We start from the raw sequence: 24961 nt of genomic DNA, 5'->3' as shown, positions 1-24961 counted from the left end.
GCAAACACCGAAATATTGCAAAACTTGAGAGGCAGGCACTTGGAGGGAGGATTGGGCCCTGAAGGGAGTTTACTTCCCAGATTGGGTCATAAAAGCATGAAATCCTCAGAGTTTAACCACGTGGTGAGTCACACTGGCATAAAGTCAGTGACACTTCCCAACAGCATTCCTCTCCTCCCCATGCGGGCGGGTGGCTGCGGGCAGCCACCGCCGCCACTGTACGTTGCACAATCCCCTGTACTGTACGACTGGGTAAATACCGACGTGCGACTTTGCACTTTGCATTCGCCACTAGCGGAGCTTCCTTCTCCTTCTGAGACGTGCACACAGAGCCCAAGATGAAGGTTGAGTTTGCTCCGCTCTCCGTGCCACTGCAGAGGAGGCTTCAGATGGCGTCGGTGGTTCAATGGGTCTTCAGCTTCCTATGTCTAGGTAAGAGACATCTCCTTGTCCTTCTCTGAGAAGCCAGAGCAGCTTTTGGCCCAACCCCTTCTGTCCCCAGCCCCAAGGAAGACCTGGGACTGAAGGAAAGTGGCACCAAAGGCATCTTCTGGGAGCCTGCAGTGAATCCCAGGCTGTGTTGGGACAAGGGATTAGCAGTAGATGTTGCACTCGAATGTCTGTCTCGCTGTGTGAAGAGCAGCGTGGGAGGCTCTGTCTCACTAAGGCAGTTTTTAAATTTTTCCTTTTTTTTTTTTTTTTCCCCCCCCTGGTTTCTTCTCGCCACCCATCTGAGCACGGTGGCACTAGGGGAGCGCCTGGCTCTGTGCCTGTGCATGGGAATATCTACGGCTCTTACGCAGCAGCTAAACCCTGAGTGGGGTTTCAGCTTCTCCCGCTGGTCTATTTTTTTTTTTCCTGGTCTAAGGTGCTGATCTGCTTATCGTTTGTCATGAGAAATGGCATTCCCATGCCTGAGGGATAGTACGATGGAAAGAGTGTGAGGGACTCTGCTTTGCAACCCTGGGAACAGACATTTCACTTTATAGAGATGCCCCTGCACATCGCAAAAGGGCATTTTTCCAGGAAAAACCAAGCAGGCTGGGGAAGAGACATTAACAAACCGAGACCCAGACAAACTTGCTACTGTGTGAAGGGCATCAGGTGCTGATGGAAATGAGAAACATGCAGATTTAGATAGGATGCACTGGGAAACGGGTGATGGGACACCCAGAGGCAGGTTATCAGAGAGTGCAAACTGCCTGGGGTGATTTACAGCCAACCTGGAAGGTGACATCCTAGAATTTGCCATTGTCATGTTAATTCTTAATCTCAGATGGGATCTATGTAAAGCTTCTGCTTTATTGTGGTAGGATAGTTGCTGACTAGTCTCAATACACAGAGGCAGCAGATCTTTGTGTATATATAGGTCCTGGCACACAAGCGTCTCCAAAACAATAACTGTAAAGAAAGCACAGGCTATGCTTCAGAATTATGTTTCTGAGATGGCTCCATCCAAACTCTGCTACAGACCCGGGGCGGAATGGCCACCTCCACACCTGTTTCTGAGGGACTGGAGCCCTGGGCCATACTGGTCCCAATGGTGCAGCTGTTTGCACGTTTCTTGGCGTAGGCTCGGCCCATCCAAACCACAGGTTGGCACAGTTTGGGCAACGGCAGAGGCCAGGGACCATTGCTGGTAGCCAGGATGGGTGAGGCTGCCCTTTATGGGAAGAGAATTAGCAACATGGACATGGCTGTTCGCCTGCTGGATCAGCAAATGGGTTCTGCTGAGTTGCTTTGGAGAGGTTTAACCCCTTGGGTTTCTCTGGGACAAGCTGGAGGACATCCTTCTCCAGCCGGAGGGGAAATCCCAGTGTGGCAGTGGTGGCACAGCCCACTGAGCCGCTGCAGAGCATGGTTATGGCATGGCAGAGTGCTGGGCACTTGGTGCCATCCTCTACTGGCATTATAAACCCTGGGGCTCTTCCAGTGCAGAAGAGATCCCAGCTGTGATCAACCTTCCCCTGTGCACCAGAGACCACCTTGCAGGAGGAGACAGTGCAGGGGAGGAGAGATCTGGCAAAAGCCTTGGACCCAACCCACCAGACTGGGACATTTTGGGGTGCTCTGTAGCTCCCTGTCTGTCCCTGCACCCAGATTTCCTTCCAGAACGGGATGGGATGTAGTAGAGACGTGGCCTCAGTGTTAACAAGGGATGCAACACATCCCCATTCCCAGCATGGATGCAGCTGGGGCTTAAGGAGCTTTAACAGTGTTTTCCAGCAAAAAAACTTGTACTTTAGGTTTTTCCCTTCTGGGTATTGGGAGCAAGCTGACACTTGACCTTTCAGTGATGGAAATTACTTCTGAAGCCAGCAGAAAGCCAGAAAATGGGCAGGAAGGAGGAATCCTCTCCAGTCAGAGAATAATGTGGAGCTAATCGAAACTCAGTCTCTGCCTCCTGAAAGGAAATGCAGCTTGCTCTGAATGAGACCCAGATGCACACCTCCTCCATGGATGGCCTGCCAGAGATTACTGGGTTTCCCTTGAACAGTTTGATTTTCTTTTATTTGTGGCGCAATATAAAACAAAAAGCAGTTGAGAAATGCTATGAGAAAGACATTAGAAAGGTGGTAACAAAACCTTACAGAGTGATTCCAACTGGTTTGATTCATTTTATAACGTTTAAATCTAGAGTTTTCCACCCCAAAACTCCCAGGTTAACAAGTGCAAAACCTTGATGCTAAGGGGTACCTTTAATTTCATCCCATGAGCTGCCAAATGCCCCATGCCACACTCAGTCCTAACCCTCAGGCACAGAGATCAGACCTTCCGTGGGCCAAGTTTTGGCCACCAGCTGCTCCTTTCTCTCTGAGACAGGCTTGTGCTTCCGCTGCCAGAAAAGGGCTCCCGAAAACACACTGTCAGCTGCCGCCAGACATCTGCGCAGCTCTTCGGCTGGAGACGGCAGCGGCCCTGGTCGCAGGCAGCTGTTGCTATGGTTGTGCGAATGCATCCCCTGAGAAGCCAAGCACTGGCCGAGGGGCTCTTTCATCCATTCTCTGCGGGAGGAGTGCAGCAGCTCGACCCCGGTGCTGGCAGGGAGCTCTGCTGCAGCATCTCTCGCAACAGGCAGGCATTGTCGGCGCTGTCTGTTTTCTTGAGGATGCTCCTGGCAAGGGCATGGAGACGAAAGGTGCTGTTTGCTTCAGATGCTGACAGCTGCTGGAAAGAAAGTGCACGGTGTAAGGATGGGATGTAGGTCAAGGAGAGGGGACCCCTTTGCTTCCCCACTGCAGGATCCCAGTAATCACCAGTGCCCCCTTCTAATGCAGTGGGGTCAGGCTTCTGAAGGGCACCAAAATCACAGAACCACAGAATCGTCTAGGTTGGAAAGGACCTTGAAGATCATCTAGTCCAACCGTTCACCTAGCACTGACAGTTCCCAACTATAGCATATCCTTAAGCGCTAAATCAACTCTACTCTTCAACCCCTCCAGGGATGGGGACTCCACCACCTCCCTGGGCAGCCCATTCCAACGCCCAACAGCCCCTTCTGCAAAGAAATCCTTCCTGACATCTAGTCTAAACTTTCCCTGGCGCAACTTGAGGCCATTACCCCTTGTCCTGTTGCTTACTACTTGGTTAAAGAGACTCATCCCCCCTCTCTGCCCCCTCCTGGCAGGGAGTTGCAGAGGGCCAGGAGGTCTCCCCTCAGCCTCCTCTTCTCCAGACTGAACCCCCCCAGTTCCCTCAGCCGCTCCCCAGCAGACCTGTGCTCCAGACCCTGCACCAGCTTAAATCGTCAGGCTGGTGCCCAAACCTACCACACTGCTTCCCACTGCCTCTCTCATTCCTGATCACCATGAACTTGGGCACAGGCATCCACCCAGACACACCACGCAGAATTACTAGTGTAGGGCTGAACCCACGCAAGCAAAGGCAGTGCAGGGGCGAGAGATCTGTGTGTACCACCTCTGCGGCTCCAGTATACGAACACGAGCCTTTGAACCCTTATGATTAGCAAGCTTGGCTCAAAGGGCACACAATGCCAGTGTGAGTCGGGCCCCCTTGGCCACCGAGCGTAGTCCACAGCCTGGGAGAGCCTGGCCAGGCTTGGCTGTGTCAAGGGGAACAGCACCCATGGCTGTCACCATCAGGGACTTGAGGCTGGCACTGGGGACCTCAGCAATGTGCATGTTGCAAACCCTCCTGACAAATGCAATATGAATCTGACTCACTCTGGGGCTGCTGTGATGCCAAAAATCTCTTTCCACAAGCTGCTGTTTTCCCTGTTTTAGGATGGATGAGCAAATGCTGGGTTAGCAGCAATGTCGGGCCCAGCAGCACTTTGATGGGACACGGTCCTGTTGGACTTGGCCAGAAAAGTCCTCTGTGTGCTTTGTAGCCTGTGGCTCACTTGGAGTCCATGGTATATGTGTGTGTGTTGTCTGTGATATGACCGTGCTTTCATCCAAAGAGAGACTTGCAGCTCACAGTAAAACTACTTAACCCAAGTTATTCACCACCAAACACTTTATTTTTGCTGTGAGCTTCTTTGAGGGAGCCTAGCCCAGGAAACCACGTGGCCTGTGAGGGGGTCCAAGAAAGCCATCACATCCACATGGACATGTCTTCTCTTTGCTGACTCCCATACGCCCATGGGGATGTGAGGTGCTGGGTCCTGGGTCAGAAAGAGCTGCTCCAGAAGCACCCCTGGTTGACAGGCTGGGTGCAGATCTTGGTGGCCCTGCAGTCCAGGAACAGCCTGTGACTCCTTCACCCAGAGCCAGACCTCAACCACAGACAAACCTCTCTGCATCTGGCCTGAGCAGAAAGTGGAACATTTAGGGTTTGTATGGAGCTTTCCTTCTTGTCGAGGGCCCTTTGCTTTTTGGTTTTAGTTTGAAGGGGTCTCTCTTCACTTTCCATGACGGTGTAGACAGTGCAGTAGCTAATCTCAGCCCAGCCTAGGATTATCTGGCCATTTTCAGATAACAGATGTGATTGCAAAGACATGAAGGATGACCTTAGACCTCCTCTTGCAGCCCGTGGTGATTTCTCCCTTTAAAGGGCTCTGTGTAAGGGCTTAAGCCATTTTATAGCAATTTAGCACGTGCAATTGGGCTTCCTCACCAGAGTCCAGAGCTGAAGAGGGAGGAGATGAGGATCACGTCTGCAACTGCACCCCCAAAACCTGCCTGCCCCTGAGAGATTGCAGCCTGAGGCAGGGAATCAAGGGAGTTGTGGGGGCAGAAAGGTGGGAGGTAGATATTGTAGCGATCCTATGGCTGAACACTAAATTCTCCTCTCCTTTCCCTTAAAGAATATCGTGAAGGCAGCAAGGCAGAGCCGTGTTATAGTCACATCTCATTGGTGTCTGTGTGCCTGATGCACCCGCAGTCCCCACCCTCACCAGAGCTTGCTCCCATGGAGAGCTTGACCAAGCTGGGGGTTGAAACTAGATGGTCTTTAAGGTCCCTTCCAACCCAAACCATTCTGTGATTCTAAGCTGGAGAGCTTGTCAGGCTCTGCAGAGCCCTTGCAGCTGTCGGGTTCAAAGATGGGTTTCTAATGAACTGGGGACTCGCAGGTTTCCCCCCATGCCCATCGTGACACAGGCTTCCATCTCTTCCAGCGGCGTTTCTGAGACCCGACAGCCCTTTGCGGGTTGCTCTGTGGGCACAGCGGGTTGTACAGAGGCTGGAGTTTAACCCCGGGGAAGGAGATATCTGCTGAGGTTCCCTGGCCAAGAGCCTAATGCGATGTTCGTGATATCCTTTAAAGTGTTTTCCTGGCAGGAAGCCCAGAAAATAAGAGTTGTTTGTAGGAAAGCAGATGCTGAGGGAAATACAGCTGTCATCTGGGCCGCTCTGAAGTGGTCCCCAGTCCAGGGAGGGACAGGCAAGAAACCTTCACTGTTCCTCATTTTCATCTTGGGATTCCCCTCAAGGGATGAAAGCAATGATTATGGGGAACAGCCCCACAATGAGCAAATATTTCTCTTTGCCACCCATCCCTTCTGCTCTGTCCTACAGAGAAGAAGCAGAAGGGGCCAGAAGGTGGCTTTAGGTTGTCCTTGCTGTTCTGCCTCTGGGAGATGACCTGTGGAGGAAGGAGGGTATGTGTTGCCCTCCAGTGTGGATTCGGGAAAGACTCAAGATTTCCAGGAATAGAAATAGATCTTGGCTCCTGGTGAACAGACTTTCCCTCTAGCCCTTAGCTCAAATGAATGCAGGATTTGGTCTTTTCTTGGGTGGGAGGTTATTTTTCAGCAGCTTGGAGAACAAGGAGACTTTAAGAGGCAAAGAGTCACCTGTGTAACCTAAAAGAGGCTGGACTGGTGCTGGTGAAGGGACCCTGGAGCCAGGCTGGTGGTGGACCCGACGTGGGGACCTGACATGGCTTTTGGGAAGCAGAAATCCAGCTCTGTGGAAATATCTTGGCATTGGTGGTCCAGAAAGTCTCGGTGTATAATCGATGGGATCACACTGCCTCTGCTGTGTTTTCATGGAAGAGTTTGGGGACATGACACACAGAGATCTGCAAGAAAGCTGGAAGGAGAACAGCAATCTCATTTCAGCCAAAGCAGCTATGGTGACTTCCCATCACACACCAGGCAGCAGTACCAAGTGCCCCATTCTTGCCAAAATACAGCCCATAAATAATCATGTGTCTGCCTAAGGCTGAGATTGGTCTGGATGCAGATGGTAGGATTTAGTTATAAATTTTCTGGAACTTTCCTGTTTCTTTGCTCCCAGCAGTTTTCAGACTGAGGGTCCATTCTGGGGCAGGAATCTTCTCCTTTCCCACAGCAGCCAGTGCACTGTAAGATTTTACAAGCACACACACACACACACACACACACAAATCTTAAGATTGAGTGAAGGTCACTGTGTGCAAATTCTACCCTGGGGGGGAAAAAAAAAAAAAAAAAGTTGAATTGCATATGAATCGAGGGAGAAAATAATAATTATATAATTGCAAGATAAAGAGTCACTTGGATGATAAGAAGTGCATGGATTTGGACCAGAACAACGCCTTCATTTTGCAGAATGCACTTTGAGCTTTGCACGGTGTGATAAAAAGAGGAGCAGGCATTGCACAGTTTTGCAGCAGACCCGATGACCTGGCTCTGCCAGATGCAGCAAAATTGCAACCTCCGCGTTGTTCCTCGAGCAGTGTTTATCTGTCATGTGGACCCTGGAGCTTTGTTTCGTGCTGTATGCTATTTTCCTCAAGAGTTATAAAGGCTGTGACTGTGGCGTTTGAAAGGAGTGGCACCGGCTACGAGCTGTGGTTTGTTCTGACCTGGAGGATGCACTGCAGGTTAGACCTGTTGCTCTGCACAGAGCTGCAGCCTTTCCCCATGCACTGAATTAGTGCCTATCCAGGTGCCTGCTGCAGGGTCTCTACCTTTATGAGGACTTTAGAACCCATTTTAGCTTTAAGGAGATTTAGGATGCTGCTAGATTATTGCTTTTTTTCCCCCCATAGGAATTATCAGTACCATCATGCCAGTGTTTTAAAAAAGGGAAGGGATTTGTTTTTACACAAAAAGCTCTGGGATCAGAGTGACTTGTCACAAAAAAAAAAAAAAAAAAAAAAAAAGGAAAAAAAAAAGGCTATAAACCAGACCTACTTATTTATCCTTAAGTAAAAGGAAACAGGAGGTGCGAGGAGATCTTAAATGAAAGCGTTGTATACCTCTTCTCTGATAGGCCTTAGCTGAGATGAGCTGCAGAGGGCAGGTGATGTCCAGAGATGAAAATCCAGGTCCTGAATGCATCTATCACACAGCTGAAGCTGAACAGGGCATCTCCACCCTCGCATCCTTCACCCCGGCTGCCAGATCTGTGAGGAAGACCCAGAGAAGAACAAAATATATAACCCATCACACACGATGTAACCCATCAGCTGGGGAAGGCAAAGGGCTTGGATGAATATTGGGGGGTTTTTAGCTCAGTCTCCCCCTTCCCAGACAAGACCAAGGCTTCAAGAAGGAGAAATGGAGAGGACACAGCTCTTCCCAGACACTTTTTAGGGTATCTGCTTTACCAGGTGGCAGCTTGGTGGTCATCAGAGCTTCCCAGTCTCTGCAGACAGTGTTGGGCTTGGGTGGGATTTGATGTACCAAGTGATGATTGTTTGCAGACAAACTTCTCTTGTTGCTGTGCCAAAACACAGGGGATGAGGGATGAGGGATGAGGGAGACGGGAGGTAGAGGGCAAAGCTGAGCACTGACTGGAAGCAGCTCAGCAAAGTCTTTAATGACTTGGGGAAGTCCCAAGTCATTAATGTCTTAGGGAATGAAATAGAGCATTCTTATAAATTTTGTGAAGACATCGAGTGGAAAGGACTGAAAATCCTCTAGAGACCAGGATTAGAACTTATAGTGAACCTGAGAAGTGGAGGAAAAGGTCCAAAATCAATAAGGAAAATCTCAATAAAGAGTAAAATCTTATGTATGGGAAGATGAAAGATGAAAGATCAATGACACAAGTAAAATGGACAATCAATGGGTTAGGACAAAGCTATCGGAGACTGTACAAACAGGGCATAGTACCCCACTTTGCTGCCACTGCAAAATGCCAGGTGTCATCAGGAGTTTTGGGGTAAAAACCCAAACATTATCATTGCAGAGATCAGACTGACTCCAGAGAAAAGCCAGACAGCAAAGGGACAGAGATCTGATGCACAAAGACCCTTTGGACGCAGTGAGGTCCATCAGTCTTCTGGGAAGAGGGGGACACAGTGGCCTTTGGAGAAATAGGTGGTTGCAGCAAGGATGATGCTTGGTTCCTCTCCATGTTCCTGGGGCAGACAGATAGGAAAGAAGCCACCTCTGCAATAAAGGTGCCTTCACACAGATAAAATAATTCAGCAGCAAGCCCAGTGAAAGGTTTAGGCTCCAATGCAGGACCAAACAGAGTCCCTTCAAGCGAATCATTCTCCAAAGTCCACCTAACCCAACTGCCAACTCACTGCTGGCTTTTCTCTCAGCACAGTGCTGCACAGTTGCCTTCATCGCCCTCTTCTTCACACGTTTCTGGCTGGTCAGTGCCCTCTATGCTGCATGGTGGTTCCTAGACAGGGAAAAACCCAGCAAAGGTGGGAGGCGGATCCACAGCATCCGGAACAGCGTCGTCTGGAGGTACATGAGGGACTATTTCCCCATCACGGTAAGTGCCACTGATCCCATCAGCTCTTAGAAGATTCAGGGACCAACTTTGTCCTTGGTATTGGGAGGCAGCCTGGGGCCAACAGTCATGGCATGGGGTGCTGGGGAGTCAGCGCTGAAGGGTTGTCTTCCCAACTCCCAGATTACTGCAAGACCCAGAAAAAATGTGGACACCATTTTCACAACCCCATCCTTTGATCATCTGCCTTTTATGCACCCGTTTAACCTCTCTGTATGCCAGCAGTTAGGGAAGTCTCCCCTTGCCTGTTTTCCACGTCTGTATCGTGACACTCCTTCAGGATGCTCAGCATTTACCCAGTGAACAGAGGGCCAAGTTTTGACCAAAATACAAGAGGTTCTGGTGCCCTGCAAGGTCAGCATCCCCTTTTGCTGGGAAAGAGGCTGGATGGGTAAATCTGGGTGTGCACTGGGCAGTCCCACAGAGTTGCTGTTTACCTGAGAAGGACTTCTGTGACATTTTCTGATTTACTTTAATGCACGTAGCCGGCCTTTACCCTTACTCTTCATCTGGTATCCCCTTGTCATGGCATGAATGCATGGACTAGCACGAAGTCCTGCCTCAGAGCCATCACAGGTTGGTACAAGTTTGAACAATGCAGCAGAAGAGTTCACAGGCCATGCAAGGGACTGAGTTTCGAGGGTAGACCAAACTATGGGAATTTGTAAGATGAAAATTCCTTTAATGAAGCATTGCCTGTTGAGGGAACTCAGATAAGACACAGACAGACGGCCTGGAGTCAGGAGCTGGGTGCTGCAGTCCAAGTAAAATGAAATGGGGAACCCAAACAGCCAAAGGACTCATCAGACCAAAAGAAAAACGAGAGCCCAGCCTAAGAGTCTGTCTTGCATAGAGTAGGGCCTGGGATAAGGATTAGAGAGAACCGGAGCAAACTGAGAACCAGAAATGACATGCCCAAAGTCAGATTTGCTGCTCAACCAGAAATAAGAGCTGGGCCTTTCGAATCCCAACCCTGCACTTCAACAATAAAACATGAGGTTTGTCTCTTCAGTTTGTCAGGGAGAAAAAAACCACACATCCCAAATAAAACACACCCAAAATTTTCAAGACCCTGGAGTGCAGACTGCAGGATTGGTGCAGAAGGAGATTAATTTAGGGCAGAAGTCAAGGCTGGGCAAAAAACCGAGAAGTTAGGGTCTGTCTGGATCTCTCCTACCATTTCTGAGTGGATCTTACACATAGTTGTGTTATAACAAATCAGATGGGCAAAGCTTCCCCTAATATGACGGTGCCTAAAACGTATCTGCTGATGCCACATCATCCCCTCTTGCAGGCCACCAGTCAGTACAATATTGACCCTAGTGCTGCGGGTAAACGAGGGCTTTGCCGAGACACGACCTTGTTACGCAGACAGCGTGTCCCAGCAAATGTTGCTCCTTTTCATCAGTGTGGAAACGTCACTTGGTATCAAGGCATAGTGCAACAGTCCAGAAGAGCAACACCATGGACATACTTCGATCTATGTGTGGATCACACCTCCAGAATACTCCAAAAGCAAATGTTGCACCTGGAAAATCCTTTTTTTTTTTTTTTTTTTTTATTTCACCTGCTTCCCCTCCCCTCATTTCAATTTTCACCTCATCCCCAATATGTCTTTTGTGTTGGTGAAGGGGAAGGAGCAAAAGACAGTCTGTCACCGTGTCTGGTTAGTGACATACCACACTGCAAGCTGGGATTGCCTCTCACAGGGCTTGGGCGCAACTGGTAGAGATATATGTGCTGGGTTGAACCAGACCATCACCCTCCCTTTCCACTCCTGTGGACAAGTCAGATAAACCCCCTGAATTTTGTGCTGGAAGCTGGCATACACCAGCCAAACTTCCCATGTCTCAGCTGGGTGAACCGCATCTCCAGGTCGCTTCTCTGCAAGGACCATCCATCAGTCTACCTTGCGTGTGTCCTACTGCCATTGAGTTTCTTTGCTCAAAGGCATGGCAGAAAGTGATGCTGAGAACCTGGAGTGAGTTATTTTATGGCTCCTCTCAGAGCTTAACTTGTGATTTAAGGGCTTCTGGAGGAGCTTCGAAGTCAGGCCCCCAAAAGGTGTTATCATAATTTTCTGGGGAGCAATAGGAACACATCCCAGGAAAGCTTGTGGTGAGTTTTACCAGAAGGGACAGGTAATATTTTTTGAGGTTTAATAGGAAACACCAAGTGAGTTCCTAATAAATTATTCTCAAGCTTGCCTTAGAAAATGCTAGAATCACTATGATCCATTTATGTGGCTGCAGTGATTATGTGCAATATATATTCTATAAATCGTTTGTGGCCTTAAGCTGCCACTTGGGCTGTGTCTGACCAACCTCTCTGCTAAAACTGTGCTGCCAGCTCAGCCCAGCGACAACTCTTCTCCTGTCCCTTTGTAAGGACATGGAAACCCCCTCCTGAACACTACAGTGCATTGTCTGTCTGTCCTTCCCTCCTGGGGAAGGGAGGACCTGGCAGGACCACCAGTAAGACCAGTAGAGGGAGCATGGCTACTGGGTTTCGATGCAGCTCATTGGGTGAAGGAAGGGAAGTTTTGGTGGAGCCTGTCTCCAGCAGAAAGCAAAAATATAATAAAAAGAGTATTATAGTCAAGCAACCACATAATGCTATTTCCCCAAAACATTTTCTCAGTCTTCCATACTTTGTCTTCTCAAGGACTTTCTAAACCAGAAGACAGGATTTAGCAGCCCTTGCTGAATGCATCTGCTACCATTTGGCACTCCAAGAGCTCAGAAAAACGCTTGGCATCCCCAGCATCCCGCAGCGAGGAGCTCCCCAGGTGAACCTCACAGTGGGGACCTCCCTGCTCCCTTCTCATTTCACTGGAAACTCCCTGGTTAGCCCAAGCAAATCCTGTCCCACCTACCCGTGCTCCTCCTGGCTTTACATTCTGTTTTATCCCCCATCTGCCAGGTTTTCTTCCACCTAAAAACCCCAGATATGTTTACTCCCTTGCATGGAAGGCATTTCATTTCATACTGCCAAGCGCGAGCTGGTGATGAACCAAGCTGAGCTTGTTTGGTCTGAGCACGCACAGCTGGACACTCCCATGGACCTCACACTTGCCAGAACAGGGAATTGGGATTTGGGGACACGGACGAGGTCCCTGGGCCATATTTTTGTGTAGATTGAGTTTGTTCACCCTCGGAGAATCAGTTATTCTGGGAAGATTAACTGTGGCTCTTAATCCTCCCAGATCCCAGCAGCAAATTTAGCATGGCCGTGCACCGGTGTTTGGAGGCAGGAAGAGCTGCCTGCTATTTTATTTTAGGATGTGGCTTTAAATGCTGCCTTTAAGGGATCCGTGGGATTGTGGAAGCAAAGAGAGGTTTGAGATGAGCATCTGTTTTCCGGGAATCTGGGCAGAGTGATTTTGCACTTTGCTGCAGCGAGGGTGGGAGCGTGCAGGCTCTGAGGCGTGCAAGGAGCACCCTCTGCTGATACCATCTTTGCACAAGTACCGCTTCACTGCTTGGTTTATTCCCCTTGGAGCTGCCTGTATTTTAAGTTAGGGATTTGGGAGGTACAAGGTCAGGCAGGACCAGTTTAGATGATTTTAAAAGGGGGATGAGAAGAAAGCAATGACAACTCAAAGCAGGGTCCAGTGCATTGCCCAGGAAAGCTATTTCTGCTTCATCCCCCTGTATTTTAACACTGTCCTCCTTTTTTATACACTCTCATGATAGTCCTGCAATACATGGCTGAGCTCAGCTGCATCTTAAAATTGAGGAAAATATACAAAAAAATCCAAAATGAATCTGTTCAGGACAGTCTGCATTTGAACAGATATCCAGTGATGCCTGCTCTGGGTTGATGTTGCCCCCAAAGAGATTCTGGATACCGTGGACTGCTCTACCTATGCCATGTTCAAAAAGCAGTCAATAATCTGTCTGCTGCTGCCAGGTCTCTGCCCAAACCCTCGTCTTCATTCGCACAGTCCTTTCCCCATCATTTATCAAGGTATCTTTATGAAGCATACACTCAGCATTACAGTAAAAACAAATTTCTCTTATCACATGGCCAAGCGCAACGCACATCTTCAGGAGTTCTTCTCCCCAGGCCTTCCTGCCATGCTAAGACTGCTGTCACCAACCTCCCTCATACAGCCAATGTGCTTTGGTAACTTTGGCTGAGGAGAACCATGGATGTGCAGAAGGTGAGGATGGGGTTGAAATGGGGAAAACACCACCTTGACTAGCTCCATCTCTACCGTAGTCCTCAAACAGAAGTCACCGTCCTTCTTGCTGACTATAAATAGGGGCTGGATGCTTGGCTTAGGCAAGACATTTTTCATGTTTAGATCACACAACCCAGGTTACAAGTTAAATCTAGTTCAGGAAACAAAAATTAAGGTCTTAGAGGGACAATTTTTGACTGCGGGTGCTGTCATCGTTCAGAGCAACCCCAGCAGGCACCACCTTACCAGGTTTATTCAGGGCAGCCTGAAAAGTGCCTGTTGTGTGGAGAAGGTCACTGTGGTCTTCACCGCCCTGTTTTCCCCTTGTGAAGAGCCACAGGACATTTCTTACTAGCCTTGGGATTATCTAAATGCCAGTTGGACCTTATCTATAGCAACTGGCAGAGTCCCAGCCTCTCTCATTGTGCTTGGGGACTTGCTGGCGTTACTGGTTTTTTTTGTCAGCGTAACTAAAATGAGTTATTGGAGAGTTGGTTGAACCCTAGCAGCTGTGATTTGGATGGCTCCATCCCATAGCTCATTCATTCTCATAATTGCATAAACCATGACAGGGGTTATTTGAGTGTGTCAGCATTCTGGGCAAGTACGAGGTATTGCAGAGAGGGGACAGCTCTAGTTCACATGAACCAAGCCCTGCCAGCAATGTTTCCTTTCTTTTCACAGAAGAGTGGTATTATTTGTAAATGAGGATTTTATGTCACGGCCCATGATATTAAATATAGTTTCTGATTTCCAGCAGTCTTGGCTGTTCACTTTGCTTCCTTCTGTTGGCTGGAAGAGAGAAGAGGGCTGGAGGGGAGAAGACCCCAAAGCCACCCCTCTCTCCTTTTCTGAGAAACTTCTCTGTCCCGTGTCTTGGCCCTCTCTTCTCTACCCTCAGGTGATCTTAAGTAAGAGACAGGCCACAGCCAAGGTCAGGTCCACCAGAGGACTGTGTCCCACCTCCTGCACTGCCAAGCAACATGCTGAGCCACTGGATGAAGGAGATCCTACAAGATCCCCAAACGCAGCGTCACACAAGTGCAGGGGAAGATTTGGGCATTTTGGAGCTGCCACCCTTACCCAACTTTGGGAGTGAGGGGGGGGAAGATCCATCCAACCTCAATTTAAACCCACCTGGCTGGGCAGACTCTCTGCTACTTGCTGCAAACACAGCTCTGACCTGGCATTGTAGCACCTGGAGAAAACCCCAGTGCACAAAGACTTCTATTTCTCCAACTGTCCCTCTCAGACCCTCATAATTTCCGGGACCTGAAACCTGCCTTCCTTGGCAGCTGTTCGCAGTACTCAGATATTTGCCCTTCCTTTGGTCTCTCATCCAGACAGCCTTGGGTGGGCTACCTGCTTCTCATTGCCTCACCACAATTTCACAATTCTGGATTTGGCTGGGTTTCGGGATTCCTCTGCTGGGTTTCAGCCCACAGAGACACGGCCTGCACATTTCATCCTGCGAGAGATGCTTTTTTGGAGGTCCCTGGGTAGACAGCAAAGGACCTGAGGATTTGCTTAAGACAAACTTGAAAGGAGTTTTATCCTACTTAAGAGCAGATTAAGGAACATAACATCCTTGGAAACAGAGTTTGGGGCCACAGAAGGATAGAAATACAATAGCAATTCAGCTGGGAAAACTTTAAATGAAGAAGGCAGAGGCTTGCTGACTAGTTTTCCTGACCGCATCCTCCTTTGCCGCGTGGATGGCTGTGGGGGCAATGCCATGCCACTCCCCGTCTCCCACCACATGTCCATCAATTCATCAATCCCTAAGGATGCGATGTCAGTGCCCTCCCTGGCTACACGTCCCCTGGCATGACAAGCCCATACTCATCTCAACTTGACTTGTTTAATTCCTCACTTAATGCCTTTTTAATCCCTTCATCCCTGCAAACAATGCTGGCTGGGGGCCTGAGTATTGCTTCATTTCCAGGGCGTGCTGGAGCACCCAGCCCTCCAACCTGTTGGACTCAGGGAAAATTTTACTTACTTCAAGCCTTAGTGCACCAGCCTTGCACAGGGAATCCCTCATCCTCCCTCTTCCCACGGTCCGTAGGGGACAACCAGAAAAACCCAGCCCCATCTCAACAGGTGAATTAAAGCAGCTTCATTAAACCAGTGCTGAACTCCCTGGCCGATGCAGTCACTCAGGAGCCCTAATTCCAATTAGCTTAATTCCACTCCAAAATGAATTAAAACAAAACAAATACTGAACGAAGCCCCCTTTAATTGCAGCTAAGAGCATGTACTTGGCATGTTAATGCAGTTTAACTAATCCAGTTTAAAATTAATTTGGATTAATTTGTCTGAGATTCTCACCAGTATGTGGGTTCTCATCGGAACTCCTGAAAGTTTGCACCTGCATTTCCCTAACACGGCTGACAGTGCATGGAGCAGGGCCCGCCATGTCTTGGCAGGATTTCACCCATGGGCAGGGTTTCACCCATGTCTTGGACCCGTATTTGAATAGACAGAATAAAGGGGGATTTCCAACTGTAACTATCGAGATATTTTTCCGTGAAGGAGAAGCATAAGGCAGACCTCATCCTTCAAATCACAAATTTCATTTGTTGGGAAGGCTAATAGCACCCAAGATCTGGGATCTGGAAGGTCTCATAGCACCTTTGACAAGGGGTCACTACTGCTGTCAGCGCCCAAGAAGCCGGCCGGTATCCTGACCATGTCAAGGGGAAGCTCGGGGAAGCCCATGGCTCGGTTTGAAGAGCACAACCCTGAGCTTCTAACAGCTCCTTGCCTTCAGACCGTGATTTGGCATCCCTCAGACATCTCCGAGATGAGAAACTGGTCTTGTCTCACCAAGAACGCTTTGGGTCAAGCACTTGTCTCGCTTAGATGTTTACGCACAGACCGGCTTGGCTGGACCTTTAAGTCCTTTGACAATTATTAAAGGTTCAACTCACCCAGAAAGACCAGAGCAGCAAATGCCATCCGGTGGGGGTGGAAATGACAACCCAGCCAAGGCAGGAGGGAGGAGACTCCCAGCCCTCTGCACATCAACCCCAGCCCCTTTAAGCACTTTAGGGCTGGAGTGCAGGAGAGCAGGGCTGTGCCGTGTCAGGTATTAACTTTCCTGGCAGTTTGGGAACAGAGATTGACCTCTGGCAGGAGGAGAGGGAAGAAGTGAATAAACAGTGGGAACAATCTAGATGGGAGGATCAAGTTTCCACCTTAAAGAGTTGCCAGAAGGAAAAGGATTAGTTAAAGTCCAGGGACCTGACCTATGGCGTAAGAGACTTTGCCCAAGTCTCTCCTCTGCTACAGATTTCCTTCTTGGTCTTGTTCAAGCTCTTTGATTTCTCTGTAAATTCTGGCCAAATCACCCAAATGAGCAGGCACTGTGACAAAGTGGGGACCTTCCCTCCTTTGCTTATGCTCTGAAAGGAGCCCAGTCTACAAAGCTGAAAGAGACAAATAATTCAAGTAAGTCACTAAGATGTGGTCAGTGCTACTGCAGGGGACAGCCCTTGCAGAAACATTAACCAGATCCACCGACTCTTAAGTGACTAGACTCCTACCCTCTAGCTGCCCATGGCTTAGAGCAGGCAGTCAAAAATCACAGATATTTTTTTTTTTCCTGGAGGTCATCTGGTCCAACCCCCAGCAGCTGCCCAGGTGGCTTTTGAACATCCCCAAGGATGGACACTCTGCCACCTCCTTGGGCAACCTGTGCCGGTGCTCGGTCACCCTCACAGTGAAAAGTGTTTCCTGATGTTCAGAGGGACCCTCCTGTGTTTCCATCTGTGCCCATTGCCTCTGGTCCTGTCACAAGGCACCACTGTAAAGATTCTGCTCCATACTTTTGACATCCACCCTTCAAATATTTATATAGGTGGATGAGATCCCTTCTGAGCCTTCTCTTCTCCAGGCTGAACTGTCCTGGGTCTCTCAGCCTTTCCTCATAGCAGAGATGTTCTAGTCCTTTCATCATCTTCATGGCCCTTTGCTGGACTCAGTGCTGGACCCAGCACTCCAGGTATGGCCTCACCAGAGCTGAGTAGAAGCCAAGAACGACCTCCCACACCTTTGGCAATTTATCTAGCACAGCTGAGGATACCATTTGCCTTCCTTGTTGCAAGGTCCCATTGCTGGCTCATGTTCAAGTCGGTGTCCACCAGGAACCCTAGGTCCTCTTCCACCAACTGCTTTCCAGCTGGGTGGCCTCCAGCATGTATTGGTGCTTGGGGTTGATCCTCTCCAGGTGTAGGACTTTGTCCTTTTCCTTGTTGAACGTCATGAGGTTCCTGTCAGCTGGATACGTAGGATACATAGAGTCAGAGACACAGCTCATGATCAAGCTCCAAAATTCACGTGTGGTTTAAAAGGCCCAATCCAGAAGCAACAGTGGTTGGTAGGACTCCAGATTTTGGTGGCATTGAGGCCACTAGGGAGATGAGAAATCATTGATCAGAGACAGACATGCTGTTCAGGGGTATTGTAAAACACCAGGACTTGCATTTATCTTTGTTTGTGGCTAGAATTAGCCCCCCAAAAACCCCCAAACCAAAAAGCCTAGAAAATAATGTGGTAATGCAAAGCAAGATGGAAAATGCAGTATCTGAAAATAGGTGTGCACTACAACAAATAAAATAGATCACAAGGTGGTCTCAGTGGAAAACATCAAGAGAAAATATGATCAGCCAGAAATAGAACTGGAAAGATTGCTGGTTGGTGGGTGTTCAGTCCTTTGTATGGGGACATAACCTTCCGCTTTGCTTATGTCACTTCTTATCATAGAATCACAGAAAGGTTTGGGTTGGAAGGGACCATCTAGTCCAATCCCCTTCCATGGGCAGGAATATTCTTCAGCTAGATCAGCTTGTTCAGACTTCCATCCAACCTGATCGTGAATGTTTTCAGGGATGAGGCATCTACCACCTCTCTGGGCAACCCGTGCTAGTGTTTGACCACCCTTGTCATAAAAAAATTCTTCCTTATATCTAGTCTGAATCTCCCCTTTTCGTTTAAATCCACTACCCCTTGTCCTATCGCTACCAACCCTACTCTTCATTGTTTCCTCTCCTGCCCTCCCTCCTCTTTCACCGGGGTGAGCACCAAGGCATCAGATGGATGTCTCCTAGGGAGGGTTTTTAAGGATGTGTGGTGTCTTAGCACAGGTGAACTTTCCTGTGGAAGCAGTTTGCACAGCTCAGTGGATAACCTGAGTTCAGCTCTTCATTAGCAAGGAGGGTGGTGTGAGCTTGGGGCGCAACCAGGCTTTGAGCCTGCTGTCAACCCCCCTGCCTGCCACCTTGTGCGCACACAGACGGAAATTGAGTTGGTTTTCAACACACCTGAGCATCTCACCTCCCTGCTTATAGATCACGCAGAGATGAAAGGCTGTTTGGAAGCTAAAGATGAATGCAGGAAACATTGATGTAAGATGAGATTACTCAAAAATGAGCAAATGGTGGCAGGGGCCCTGGGCATTTAGCGATTCAGCCATCTGCCCCTCTTCCTGCCTAGGCACCTCTGCACCCGGGCAGCGGTGGGACTCTTGTTTGTCTGTTCCCCTCATTAAGAGCAGGCGCTTGAATGGGCACATGTGTACAGTCAACAGTGCCTTAGGACAGATGGGAAATTAGCCACGATGTAAGAAAGTAAAATACACCCTTGTGATTAACCTGTCTGCTTCTAGGAAAACACATGCACCATTAGCTGCTCCCTGAGTGTGGATGGGACTGGGGTACTCGGAGGGGTGAGCTAAAACGCGCAGAGCTTTGGTTCTTTCTGAGCACAAGCAGCTTTGAGTTGTCTGGAGAGTCATGGTGGCTCTGTGATGGCTAAGCTTGGAAAGGCTCATCCTTCCTCGGTGCTGTGAGCATCCTCAGCACCCACAGAAAGGGTGCAGAGGCACCAGCGTTCAGTTTTGACTGTTTCTGCCTGGGTTATGTTCGTTGGCCGGCATGGCAGGGTCTTCTCGGTGGCATAGCTGGAGGGTGGGTTTGTCACACCAGCCCCTCTCCTCTGGGCAGTCCATAGCAAGCACAACCCACAGAATCCAAATCCTCATTGTCCCTTACCTCCCTTTAATTATCCCCTCTTCTGCCGTGGCGCCTGTTCTCCCATGCAGTATCTCCCAGGCTCCAAACCCACTTTCAGATTGGCCAAATATTTAATCTGCCTGCTCAGCCAACCCTCAAGGGCTGGCCACGGGCTGCACTGTATCTGCAATTGATGCTGTCCATCTCCAAAGGCTGGACACGGTCATTCCCCATTCCCTCCTCCTGGTAAAATTGCATCAACCTTGCTCTTGGATGGACTCGGGGATTACCTGGGCACCTAACACAGGCACAAGCTACTGGGTTCTTGCTGGCTTTCCCCAGCGGAAAGAAAACCATCAGCTTGTTCTCTGTAAGATGTCTGGAGCTGGATCTCACCTTGTGATGTACAAAAGCATCCTTGAATCACCCGACATGTACTTCAGGACAGGGCAAACCTTGGGTCCCCGCCGTGTTGTTGAGCGGGGATGTGTCACTGCGCCAGGTAGCAGCTTTACAGGGATCGTTACCAGAGTGATTCTGCACTCTCTTTGCTGTTCTGATTGTGGGGTGGAGGGGGGGGTGTCTGTGGAAATAATCACCGTTTTCTCACTTTTTAGCTTTTTTAAACGTATTAGAAAATGTATTGGAGGACGTTTTAAACAAAGTAGGTTCCCAACAGCATCAAGGCCAGCTCAAGGCAACATGAGGACCTGTGCCATTGGAAAAGTCATTTTGGTCCAATGGACAGGAGGAGTTGGAAATACAGGCAATGAAATACATCTCAGTGAAAAGTGATTGAGATGTTCCAGTTGACTTTTCCCAACAAAGGTGTGGTGGGTGCTATGGATCCCCACCCAGGAATCCCCTATCTGCTCCCCACAGCCAATACTCCATTCCCCCATGGTGACAGCACTAACTCATGGCCCTTTTTTGGCTCCATCCCTGTGTCCAGCTGCTGAAGACGGCGGAGCTGGACCCTAGACAGAACTACGTGATGGGATTTCATCCCCACGGGGTCCTGGCAGCAGGAGCCTTTCTCAATTTCTGCACAGAGGCATCGGGCTTTTCCACGCTCTTCCCAGGCATCACCCCGCACCTGATGATGCTCTCCCTGTGGTTTCGTATCCCATTCTTCAGGGACTATCTGATGAGTGGAGGTAAGCAGGGCAGCAGCACGGGCCAAACCTTCTGTCAAGCAGTGGGATGGGTGGGTGATTTTTCTGGGGACTCAAGGGTCTGTTTGTCTTAGACTATATCTTAGACTAGATATCAGGAAGCATTTCTTTGCAGAAGGGGCTGTTGGGCGTTGGAATGGGCTGCCCAGGGCAGGGGGGAGTCCCCATCCCTGGAGGGGTTTAAGAATAGAGTCAACATAGCACTAAGGGATCTGGTGTAGTTGGGAACTGTCAGTGTGAGGTTAATGGTTGGACTGGATGATCTTCAAGGTCTTTTCCAACCTCACTGATTCTGTGATCTGTGGCTGGTTGGATCCCATGCATGGACACAACTACTGGAGGTAGCATCCAAAAACTCTCTGAAGTTAAAAATTTGTCCTCTTAGCTGTTACCTCTGTTGTCCAACTTCACAGATCACCTCTGAGCTTGGGGCATCGCTGTGCCAGGTGCTGTGTAACAGCAAAACGCAGAGCAAATTGTGAACAGGAATGCTGAGAGCAGCAGGGCAGGGTGGTCCTGTATTTCTTTCATTCCATGCAAATAACATTCAAGCTTGAAATTGTGGTTGCCACTAAAAGAAGGAGAAAACCTGTTTTTCCAAAGTTGCAGGGAAGCAGCATCCAGGGAGAGAGGGTGCAAATAGCAAAACCACATGGCAGGAGAGGAAGAAGAAATGAAAAGGAGCAGGAAAAAATTAAATGGAGAGAGGGGAAAGGGAGTCTAGAGAGATTTTTGGAGACAGGCAGGAGTTGACTTCCATCTCTCACCGGTGGGCTTGGGGACTGTCCGCTTCTCCAGACAAATGGGCTCATGTCGTGGGCAGGATTCAATAGACTAAACATAGACATCCAGCTCCCTCTGAGATACCCCAGGGCAGTCATCACCCTGTTTTCCACATAAATTATGTCTTCTGCTGCTGAAAAAATATTTACACGGAGAGCAAGGAATCATAACAATGGGAGAGTTATGGCCCAGGCAAAAGAAGGTTTAATCACTGTAATGTGGGAGTTCGGTGCATAGCTCATTTTCAGGTCGATTGAATCCATTTGACAAAAAGGTTTTAATCTGTAAGTTATTTCAGCCCCTGAAACAAGGATTTTTTTTTTTTTAATCAAAACAATATTGTTTTGTCATTTCTGAATTAAGGATTTCTCACTTTTGCAAGTAAATAACATCGACGGACCAAATTCTGCTTCAAATTCCCCTTCAAAAAAGCAGCATCCACTGAAATTTGTGTGTGTTTTGACTTCAAGTATTTGTTTCCCTGACTTAAGAATAACTTAGCATTGGATACAGTTTCATTTGACAACAAACCGAAACAGATTTTTCCTGGAGCTCAAGTACTTAGTTTACTTTTTTTCCTGATTTTTCTCCTGTTTCTCCCTTCTGGGCCAGACAGCAAAGGGATAATTGTATATTCACACAGCAGAGCTGTGCATGAATCCAGCACCATCCAGGGGAGCTGGGCTGAGATTGCCAAAGCGTAGAAAAAGTCTGAAAATAAAGAGTCTATCACCCCTCTCCAGAGCTGAATAACGGGGAAAAAAAGGTGCGGAGCCAACCAAGTCACGTGGGTTTTACAGATGCTCATTTTTTCTTCCTCTCTGCCCCCCAGGGCTTGTCTCCTCCGACAAGGAGAGCGCATCCTACGTGCTGCAGAGGCCGGAGGGGGGGAACATGCTGGCCATCATCGTTGGTGGGGCGCAGGAGGCGTTGGATGCCCGGCCAGGATCCTGCACCTTGCTGCTGAAGAACAGGAAGGGATTTGTCCGCTTGGCCATCGAGCACGGGTGACGCAGGGGATGGGGTCAAGGAGTGCTTGGGTAGGGGGTGTTCTTGTCTGTGGTTGGTTAATGGGGTGTTCCTGCTGGTTTTGGAGAAGGGGGGAAGGTGTTTTGGGGTGGGATTTGCTAATCTTCATGGACCTACATGGGGTTCGTCTCCCCACAGCACCCCACTGGTCCCCATCTTTTCCTTTGGGGAGAACGACCTCTTTGATCAGGTGAGAAACCCCAAGGGCTCCTGGCTGCGGTCGCTCCAGCACCGGCTCCAGCAGATCATGGGCATCTCCCTTCCCCTCTTCCACGCACGAGGCATCTTCCAGTACAGCTTCGGGCTGGTACCTTACCGGCGGCCCATCTGCACTGTGGGTAAGTCCTTCCCTAGCACACCAGCACGATGCCAGGCACCAGCCTGGCCAAAGTGGGGACCGGGGACAGTCCTTGGGTTGTGTCATCCTCCTGACGAGCTGGAGCATCATGCCAGAGAGCACAAGGTGTCATGGGCTTGTTAGCAAAGGAGCACCTCCATGCAACTGCTCAAGTGTCACACTGGTTTGGGACTCTGACTTGGTCTTATGAACTGGGCTGTGCTGGGAAAGCCTCAGAAGAAAGACGGTCACGTCACCACACCTGTAGTGTGCGCCCAATCCCAGCACAGCCCAGAGATACGAACCACTTCAATAATGTTGGGTTAAACTTCTGGCAAGCCAATCTTACAAACACAAGTAGGACAACACGTAAGCAGTTTGCAGGTTTGCTCAGCGCAGACACAGCCACAAGCCCCAACCTATCTGTGCGTGAACAGGGAAGCCATATTGACCAGGGACCATGCCCACAGGAGACCAAATTTCAAGAAAGTCATTTGGATTTGAAGAAGTTTTGCCTGGTTTCAACAACTCCACGCTTGGCCCACCAGTGCAGCTGATGCTCTGTGTTAGTCTAATTAAAGAGGCTCTTTGGGAAGGTCAGAGCTTGCCCCACTGATTAGGTTTGACAGCCAGCAATTACTTCTAATTGTTTTACAACCTGTTTGGATTGTCTCAATGGTTTTATGAGCTGTGCAGTATCACAAGGGCTCTTCATTAGTCTGATGAGGAGCAGTGTTACACAATGATGAAACCTGCCATCCCTTGACAAACACAGTTTGAATAAAGACACCAGAGCAAGAGAGGTACCTCATGGACTTCCTTGTCCCTTGCAGGAACCTGGTCCTGCTGCTGGTGTCTCTGGGAGACGGGAAGGGGCTTCTTTTAGTGCCAAGAATCGAATTAAATAGATTTGCCCTTGAAAAAATAATGATTTTCTAAATATAAGTGGGTACTTGGTTCCTAATAAAAATCAGGTGTTTCACAGAAGCTTTCATATGAGCAAAATGGAAGCACTCCAATCGCTAGTGTATTTAGATAGTCTTGCGGTCTCCCTGGCCTCAGTTTCCCCATTTGCAATGCAGATTCTCAGAGCTATGCGGGAACAGCTTGGGAAGCCCAACCCAACTATTAGGATGATGTTGTCTTTATCTGCAGCACGTCTGAGGTGTTAGGAGCAGGTGTAGAGACTGCACTGAGATGCAGTAATTTTTACTTCAAAGAGCCACACAGAGGACCTTTGGCATTAACCAACTTTGCAGATGGGGAAACTGAGGCAAGGAGAGATGTGACCTTGGAGAGCAACAGCAGAGCCAGGATCTGAACCTCTATGTCCCTACGTCCTTGTGCTACCTCCCAAACTCCGGGACATGACCGATCGTATCGGTCCGTCCATCGCATCCTTGGAGAGGTGGACCCCAGCTCTGTGCTAAGGTGTGCAAAGAGTTCAGAGGGACCTGACACTGGCTCTTCCTAACATCCGTGCTTGCTTTCCAGTTGGGAAGCCCATTCCAGTGCAGAGGAAGCACAGACCCTCCGACGAAGAGGTCGATCGAGTCCATCAGGAATACCTAAACGAATTGAGCAAGCTCTTTGAGGAGCACAAAGCTAAATACAACATCCCAGAAGACAGGCACCTGGAATTTATATAGAGCTCCTCGAAGAAGGTGAAACCATGGAGATCGAGCTCCAAGTTTTTCCCTGTTTCTGGAACCATTTCACAACCTCAACTTAGTCACATTTAACATATGGTCTGGACAGCGTAGGGGGAAGAATTTGATTTTCCCAACATTTGTATGGGTATAAGGCCAGAGTTTTCATTTTTTTTCTTCCTGAAGGATACATAAGAGATATAAAGAAGAAGAAAAAAAAATCCCATCTGTGGTCAGCACTATTGAAACTCCCCAGCAGAAATCTCACACTTCCAGTCTGGTTTGGAGGCCAGTATTTCCAGGCAGATAGGAAGTATTGAAGGTTTCCTTTACATTATTTTCATTCAGAAATGGAATGATGAGCCATAATTTCTACTGAATGCATATGAGGGCTTTTTTTTTTTTTTTTTTTTTTAATATAATTTGTCTCGATCAACCAATGATCATTGTTTGCTCGGTGCTCTTCATGTCTTTAATTGCTCTGAGCTCTTTTCTCACTGCCTGACACACAGTTTATCAGAAAGCTTATACTCCTGGAATGGTGTTGGGCACCCTTGGCAGGAACGTGATGTCGTGCCCCACTGGGGCAAAAGAAACATTTATAAAGGGCAAAGGCTCATCCAGAGTGTTCACCCTACCTGGGCT

The 24961-nt window shown here is 48.9% G+C and overlaps 1 protein-coding gene across 1 annotated transcript; it reads left to right on the top strand.

Annotated features, from left to right (window-relative positions):
- The first annotated feature begins 338 nt into the window (after window positions 1-338).
- Window positions 339-24316, top strand: MOGAT2 (monoacylglycerol O-acyltransferase 2). Its single transcript, XM_074933093.1, has 6 exons — window positions 339-432; window positions 8947-9125; window positions 20296-20500; window positions 22134-22308; window positions 22469-22668; window positions 24162-24316. Exons 1-6 carry the CDS (start codon window positions 339-341, stop codon window positions 24314-24316), a joined length of 1008 nt encoding a protein of 335 aa, XP_074789194.1.
- Window positions 24317-24961: the final 645 nt, after the last annotated feature.

The sequence above is a fragment of the Athene noctua genome, chromosome 1 (assembly GCF_965140245.1).
Source record: "Athene noctua chromosome 1, bAthNoc1.hap1.1, whole genome shotgun sequence".
NCBI classification, from domain to species: Eukaryota; Metazoa; Chordata; class Aves; order Strigiformes; family Strigidae; genus Athene; species Athene noctua.
The sequence above is the reverse complement of the archived record's forward strand: the minus strand, read 5'-3'. Positions and strand labels throughout refer to the sequence as shown.